The sequence below is a fragment of the Dendropsophus ebraccatus genome, chromosome 14, assembly GCF_027789765.1.
Source record: "Dendropsophus ebraccatus isolate aDenEbr1 chromosome 14, aDenEbr1.pat, whole genome shotgun sequence".
NCBI lineage: Eukaryota > Metazoa > Chordata > Amphibia > Anura > Hylidae > Dendropsophus > Dendropsophus ebraccatus.
In genome coordinates this window covers 10477663-10485977 of record NC_091467.1, presented here as the reverse complement: position 1 = coordinate 10485977, position 8315 = coordinate 10477663, and the positions used below count along the sequence as shown (strand labels likewise).

The 8315-nt window shown below is 48.1% G+C and overlaps 1 protein-coding gene across 1 annotated transcript; it reads right to left on the bottom strand.

Moving 5' to 3' along the window:
* Nucleotides 1-287: 287 nt before the first annotated feature.
* On the bottom strand, nt 288-7513 carry EIF2S2 (eukaryotic translation initiation factor 2 subunit beta). The gene is made up of 9 exons (XM_069951737.1): nt 7345-7513; nt 4694-4874; nt 3704-3804; nt 3324-3459; nt 3118-3218; nt 2717-2865; nt 2362-2418; nt 1973-2058; nt 288-789 (listed from the first exon to the last, which is right to left on the bottom strand). Exons 1-9 carry the CDS (start codon nt 7357-7359, stop codon nt 614-616), a joined length of 1002 nt encoding a protein of 333 aa, XP_069807838.1. The 5' UTR covers nt 7360-7513; the 3' UTR covers nt 288-613.
* Between the last annotated feature and the right edge of the window lie 802 nt (nt 7514-8315).

Genomic DNA, 8315 nt, shown 5'->3' with positions numbered 1-8315 from the left:
AATTCTGGCCATAGGTAGTGTTGAAGAATGGCCGTTGTTTGTACAGCGTGTGAGCATAGCCTTAAAGGGGCTGGACCCTTCTATACTGTTTAAATAAAAGACTCTCATCCTTATACTTGTTGCCTTGCTATGTGTATCGGGGAAGCTTCACCACCACCTATCCGTAATACTACTGCTATGTGAAATCCTGCATCTACGGCTAGAGTTCCTATGGTACAAACGTTTTATTAAACTAGATGGTAGTACCACTATCTGAAGAAAACTAACAAAAAACACAATGACTGGGATTGTTCTGTGAATGGTAGAATAACTTTAATGTACTTTTGCATTTTACAGAAGTCTGGTTAAAAATGCACATTCTTCCCCTTTATCCTCCAGACAGCTGGTAAAACATTTTCTGCAAGCGACGCCATTATCAAATGATCAGCTTCACTGTTGAATTTAGCAATTCCTCGCGCAAGAACCAAAAAAAAAATAAAAATTAAGCCAATATTTTCTTGCTCAGTCTGACATCATTCTTTACCGTATAAAGGGTTAGCACTCCCTGGCTGTCAGGTTGTGCCCCGGGATCCATAAACAGCACTTGTAAAATCCAACCGAGTGGACAGACTGGCTAGTTGGCTTTGGCGCGGAGCTGTGCTCTCTTGCCTGTGACCGCCTGGAATCCAGTTTTGATGCTAGCCACAGAACATCGAGAATGGCAGGTTTCACACTGCAGGAAATATAATCTGGTGTCCTTCTGAAGGATGGTGTCCGGCGACCGGCAGGTGTGACAAGTCACATATTCCTCTGTACGACAAAAAGAAAAAAAATGGTGTCATCAAAAGCTGCACCCTTAATATCTCAAACTTACAATAGTCCAAACCAACCATGGTAGTTAGATGCCTAACCACCTTCAATAACTGGCGGCACAGTGAACTCTCCCATCCAGACCACACAACAGTTGGCACTGCTGAGTGATCTTGTATTTTCTATGGGGAGGAGAGGAGACTGTGGCTTCTCTCTCCCAGAACAAAGGGGTATAGGTGGTGATTTTCCATCACGTCCGGCCCCAATCCCCACCAACATCATCTGTCAGTGGATGTCGCGAGAGCTCTATACATTTTATACCAACGACTGACAAAAGTATGAGGACCTTAATAGTAGATTAAAACTGGTGAAAAAAAAAAATAGAAAACAAAATGTACTAAAAATTAGTTTGCGGACTGACAACCTGGCGTCACTTACAAGTAAGGCAAAGAAGAAAGAGCTGCACAAAATTCATAGTTGTGCTGGGTAATTTGACCATTAATACGTATAGTTACATCAGAAGAAACACTGGTCTAAAGACCGACCTTGCATCTAACAAAATGGCCAAAGGGGAGAACAAGAGCGAAGGTGAAAAATTCCCAATGTTCCCAGATTCAATAATGTGTAAATAATTGAACGCGTCTGCAGATGCTGTATGTGTGAATGTAACCTTAAAGGGAACCTGTCACCGCGGACGCAGGCACAGAGCACGCCCGACCCCCCGGTGCAGCCCCCGGATACTTACCCTTTCCAGCGAGTCCCGCTCCTGGAGCTGGTCCCGAGACGAAGATATCAGCGCCCAAAGCCGTGCGCACGCGCTACAAAGATGAGTCCGATGCCCATAGAGAAGGACGGCTCCATTCATTCTCTATGGGCATCGGACTCATCTCAGGTAATTTGCATACGGAACATGCACAGCTTCGGCGCTGATATCTTCGTCTCGGGACCGGCTCCATGAGCGGGACTCGCCGAAAGGGTAAGTATCTTGGGGCTGCACCAGGGGGGGTCGGGCGGGCTATGTGCCCTTTAAATGCATTGTCCAAAATGATAGATCACAGTACAGAGCCAAATATTACCATGTCAGGCAAGGTGCATGGCAGCTAAGGAAAGGACAGCTCTGGTGACTACATTAGCTGTGATACAGGTCATCATGTAGCCTGAACCCAAAAGAAAAAGCACTTACTGATATATCGTCTCAAGACGTTCTCTATCTGTTTCTGCTGGAATCGACCCTTGATGACTAGCTGGTTGTTACCATCTATAGAGCCACTGCAGGGAATGGAAGAAAGAAAAAGTGTAAAAACCAAGTCCAAATGGATTTTTGTTGTTGATGCAAAACATCATCTATGCCATGTGACTTGTAGAATTTGTATGTAAACTACGTTGCCAGCTATCGAGGATGAATAATAAGACCAGTAATTATGTGTAAGTTACTAAAATGAGAAGTAAAAGGGGGAGCTGCAGGATCTGTAGGGCTGTATAAATCTTATTCAGTTTGTCCTGTGTCATCAGATCCTACAGCTCTACATCTGCAGACCAATGAGCAGGGAGGTGCGGGTCCCCTCGACGTACCTTGTACCCAATTCAGCTAATAGGAAAGCCAGTAGATGCTTCGGCTGACGATGTAATCTGAAAATAGCCAAACGTAGGTAAAATCAATGTTATTTAAAATGAGATTAATAACGAATTAGTTGATGAACTTTTGAAAAAAACTTTTGTGAAAAGTTCAGATCTGTCAGGGTGTGAGTGTTCAGACGGCGACCGATCTGGAGAGCCAGCGTTTATCTCCGCACTTTGTGTGTGTTTAAGTGGGAGTGCTTCATAGACGGGTCATGTGACACAATAGCGGGAGAACATCTTGGTCTAAACACTCAGACAATGACAATGTTTATGCGCCTTTAAGGCGATCTACTGAGGTAACACTCACAGTTTGCAAATATCTGTGAAGTTCACAAAGGAGGTCTTCTTTGTGCCTACTCGGACAACTTGGGGCGGCTTCATGACAAACTTTCTTTTTTCTCCAGCGACCATGTCTGGATTTTTTTCCCGCATTATGTTAAAAACTCTGTTGAGAAGCTGAAAGAAATAGAGAGGTCAGTCAGTGAATGTACTGCATAATATGTATGGACTCTGAAGAGATGGCTACATATCGGCAGGGGATCACCAGGCCTCACATTGCCGCGCAGTGCATGGTGATGGCATTACTGAAATTGTTCCAATTATTCTTGCTTTGTACTTGATAAATGTTTTCTCCATTTCCTGACAGTGAGAAGCTCCAAACCCATTGACATCCATATGTATGACTGATATTAGCGATCTGCCACTCACCTCATCATACGTGTAGTCGCGCTCAGTGCCAGCCCATGCAGGTCCATGTTGAGAACTAAACGAAATGCCATGATCTTTTTCATTGTCTTCCTCTTCAAAGGCTGTAAAGTGAGAGACAAAGCGTCACAGCGGGCAAAAGCTAACTGAGTGTGCGGATACAATCTACGGAGTAATTGTTACGAGTCACATAATGCCTCCGCACACACCTTCCTCCTTATCATTGGTGTCGTCGTCCTCTGGAAATTTAACGTTCTTCTTTTTCTTCTTTTTTGTCAACATGAATTCCAAGTCGTCTTCTTGGGACTCTGAGGCGTCTTGAAGGTCGGCTTCTATCTTTAGATTCTGCAGGATGAACATCAGGGAGGTTTATTTCTATACAGTTCATTGGAGCAATCAGTTTAATAGGTCAGAAATGCTGGATGGCCATCTGTCTTCTGCCTGTGTAATACATCTCATACTTGTGTCAGACGTCCATGTGACCAGAGCCGCTCAATTTACATATCTGACAGAAGGCTCTGAGATGTGTATAAGTCATAATTATATATATACACAAACATACATACACACACAGTATTCCTGTATATACCTTAACACCTTCCTCTGCTTCATCCAGGTCAAACTTTTTAGTTTTCTTTTTCTTCTTTTTCTGATTGAAGAAATTTAAATCGTCCAGATCGTCTGGTGCATCTACAATGGAAATAACGTAAGTTAACTCACCAATAGCCCCTTGGGAACAGGATTTGACACAGTCTGCTGCGCTGATTTAGCCCTTTTATTCTCAGGATTGTTGAGAGACCCAGAGGTTGGACCCCACCCGACCATGAAATGATGGCATATACTTGTGATATAATTTGGGGAAGTGGGGAACCCCTCTGTAGGGTAGATTTACACGTACCATGCTTGCTGTGGATTTGATGCTGTGTTAAATAATTTACTTATATTAGGTTACACAGCATCAAATGAATAGCAAACATGTTATATGTATACATTTAAAGTGGTACTCTGGCGGAAAAAAATGCCTTTAGATCGAAAAGATATACAGATTTGTATCAGCTGCTGTATATAGTGGTGTATTCTTTCCAGTCTGACACAGTGCTCTCTGCTGCCACCTCTGTCCATGTCAGGAACTGTCCAGAGCAGCAGCAAATCCCCATAGAAAACCTCTCCTGCTCTGGACAGTTCCTGACATGGACAGAGGTGGCAGCAGAGAGCACTGTGTCAGACTGGAAAGAATACATCACTTCCTGCACTATATACAGCAGCTGATAAGTACTAAAAGACTGGAGATTTCTATATAAAAATAAATACATTACAAATCTGTATAACTTTTTGACACCAGCTGATTTGAAATAAAAGTAAATTGCCAGAGTGCTCCTTTAAGGTTCTAAGAGTTCTACCCATGGCTAAATGAGTCTAGAGGGTGGAACCTACAGAGAGAACATGAATGAATCTGCTGAGGTGCCCCATGCACATTACATGAATGGCGGCCTGGACCTGCTCACTCCTGAATGTGTATGGGGGTTTGCCCTCTCCTTTCCCTGTTGTACATTCTAACATATAAAATCTCTGCAGGTACCTTTTCTCCTAAAAGATTCTTCATCCACGTCAACATCCTTATCCTCCACAGGTTCTGGCTCCACCTCTTTAGTCTCAGGGATCTGGGTCTCCTCCACCTGCTGCTCACCCCCTTCCTCATCCAACATGAAGGGCTTCTTCTTCTTCTTTTTCTTCCTGGTCATGGTAGGGTCGAAAATCATCTACAAGACAAGATTAAATTGTTTATCAAATGTCCCCATTATAATGAAACACCAAACCAATAGGAGAAAGCTTACAGCAATTCATTTTCTACATAAACTGTCTATTTTATTTGCTCCTACGTATCTTTGGACATTGTTTTTTTTACACTACAGTGACATCACCAGCCTTGTCACATGACATCAACCCTCACTCTGCCCTGTTATTATGAGTGTGGCACACATTTTATATATATATATATATATATATATATATATATATATATATATATATATATATTTCTCCCTCTCTATCTCAAACATGGTCCTAGAAATCCCAGTCTGATCCTCCATCTTCTCGTGATCATATTCAGTTAGCTTTATAGGCCGGTCTGCAGTGCACACCATTGGCCACTAGATGGCAGCATTACAGCTACATTATATTTAAAAACCAAGTAAAACTCGATTCACTTGTAAGTAACCGAGTGTTTCTTTATCATACCGAGACATCCGTAAACCATATAAGTAAAGAGATTTCCCTTTTCGGATCTTAGCAATCTGTTGTATAGCCCAGAGGCCATGCAGGCCATGCAGGCCATGCCGGCTGATCACCGGCCTTATTACACACCGGAGGATGTGCGGCTGATCACCGGCCTTATTACACACCGGAGGATGTGCGGCTGTTCACCGGCCTTATTACACAGGGGGGGGGGGGGGGGGGGGGCGTGCGGCTGATCACCGGCCTTATTACACACCGGAGGATGTGCGGCTGATCACCGGCCTTATTACACAGGGGGGGGGGGGGCGTGCGGCTGATCACCGGCCTTATTACACAGGGGGGGGGGGGGGGGGGGGCGTGCGGCTGATCACCGGCCTTATTACACACCGGAGGATGTGCGGCTGATCACCGGCCTTATTACACAGGGGGGGTTTGTGGGGCGTGCGGCTGGTCACCGGCCTTATTACACAGGGGGGGGGGGGCGTGCGGCTGATCACCGGCCTTATTACACACCGGAGGATGTGCGGCTGATCACCGGCCTTATTACACACCGGAGGATGTGCGGCTGATCACCGGCCTTATCACCTTCTTGTGGGGTCCTAGTAGAAGGATCCTCACTGATCACCTAAATTATCATTTTGCGACTAACTCCTTTAAATAATTATGCCGGCCAACACGTGTGTCCTATCCACAGCAAAGGGAAGGGTCCAACTGCTGGGACCCCACAAACTTAAAGGAGTACACTGGCCATAATATAATATATATATATGCCAGGGTACCCCTTTAAGTGTATGGGGTCCCAGCAGTTGGACCCTTCGCTATGCAGGATGATTATTTGCTGTATAAGAGCATATATATATATATATATATATATATATATATATATATATATCCCTGTAATAATAAAGCGGCTGTCTATACCTCACTGGGCTCCTCCCTGTTATGTCTCCGGCCCCGCTGACCACGGCCACCGCTACTTCTGAGACAGACAGGTCCCGGCAGTGACAGCCGATCAGCCAATCACTGCCCAGAGGTGGCAGTCAGCGGGGGACCTGAAAACTCTGCAGGAGGAGCCCAGCTGCACCAGAACCCCTGGGGATAATGCCAGTACCGGCACCGGGCCCCCGGCTGTAATATCAGGCTGTGATACCGGCACCGGGCCCCCCGCCTGTGATACCGGCACCGGGCCCCCCGCCTGTGATACCGGCACCGGGCCCCCCGCCTGTGATACCGGCACCGGGCCCCCCGCCTGTGATACCGGCACCGGGCCCCCCGCCTGTGATACCGGCACCGGGCCCCCCGCCTGTGATACCGGCACCGGGCCCCCCGCCTGTGATACCGGCACCGGGCCCCCCGCCTGTGATACCGGCACCGGGCCCCCCGCCTGTGATACCGGCACCGGGCCCCCCGCCTGTGATACCGGCACCGGGCCCCCCGCCTGTGATACCGGCACCGGGCCCCCCGCCTGTGATACCGGCACCGGGCCCCCCGCCTGTGATACCGGCACCGGGCCCCCGCCTGTAATACCGGCACTGTGCTGGATCAGAGGGGGGCGCTGTTACAGAAATGGAAGCATAAGTTGCCTGTAGGGGGGGGGGGATATTACTGAGGTGGATGGGACCTTCCTCCCTCCAGCTGGTGCAGAACTACAACCCATCAGGCCGGGGCAGCCGACGCTTTAGCATGATGGGAGTTGTAGTGTTGGTAGAGCCGGACTTCCCGTCCCTGCAGCGTCACTCACCATCAGGAGCGATACATAAAGAACCGCCTGGTGTGACCGCAGCTCTAACCGCCCGGTAATAGCCGCACAGCACAGGCAGCGCCGCATATATACAGTGCCCGGGATCGTACATAGCCTCCGGTGTAGCGGCCCCCATCCGGTCCAGGCGGGCAGATGTGCCGCACCGCCGCCGCCATGCTGCAGGGCTCAGGCCTCCCCTCCCTCCCCGGCTTCTCACATGTGCCCGGCGCCCTCGTGTTTCCGCCCTCTCTCACCTCGTCTCCAGACATGATGGCGTCGATCCTCGGTGCCGCCCCGCCGGTGGTCTGTACACGAGCTCACTATACCCGGTGCTGGAGTCCTCTTCACGTCCGCCTCAGCCGGTCTCCGCTCTTACATCAGCTTCAGCGACTCACACGCCTGTGCGCATGCGCCTTCGCGATCGTGACGTCATCAGGACCGCGACAACTACTAGGTAATAAGCGTGAGCCGCCGCGATGCAGCATGGGATATGTAGTTTTACTTCCTCCCCCCCCCCCCCCCATTTTATGAATCAGGGATGGGGAAACCTTGGCCCTCCAGTCGTTGCAAAACTACAATTCCCATCATGCCTGTACAGTTTAGCATCATGCTGGTCTATCCATTCTGGAGCTCACTGTATATCATGGACGTGTAAAAGACCACTAATGGATCTCTCTGCCTGTCAATCATCCCCACACTGTGACTAGTCACACTCCCCGTCCAGGTGACTTGTTGCCGCCCCCTCACAGTCATCTTTTTTTCCTCTGTAAAGCTACTGCAGCTGGTATGATCTATACTCTGCTGCTTGAATCCCTTAAAGGGGAAGTCCTGCGTCGGGCATTTTTTTTTCAAAAGAGCCGGGGAGGAGGTGGCTGAACATAAGAACATGCCTAATGGCGGACTTCTCCTTTAAGGCTCCTCTTACATGTTCATAGGGCTGTCTATAGCCACAGACCCATAGCGACGGACAGTATCGCGGTTATGCATCCGTAGTCATCCACAATTCATTCGTGAATGGTGATCCGCACTAGGGCCGACCAGCATTTTTTTTCCAGCACAGATCACACACTCGTAACACCTAATGAGGTGTGAATGAGGCCATAAACATAAATGGGCCCCTAATCTGTACGAATTGCGGACATATTTTACTGACGTGTGAATGAGTCCTTACTGTCAGAGCCGGCTCCAGGTGTTTGTGGGCCCTTGGGCGACGTGACATTACAAG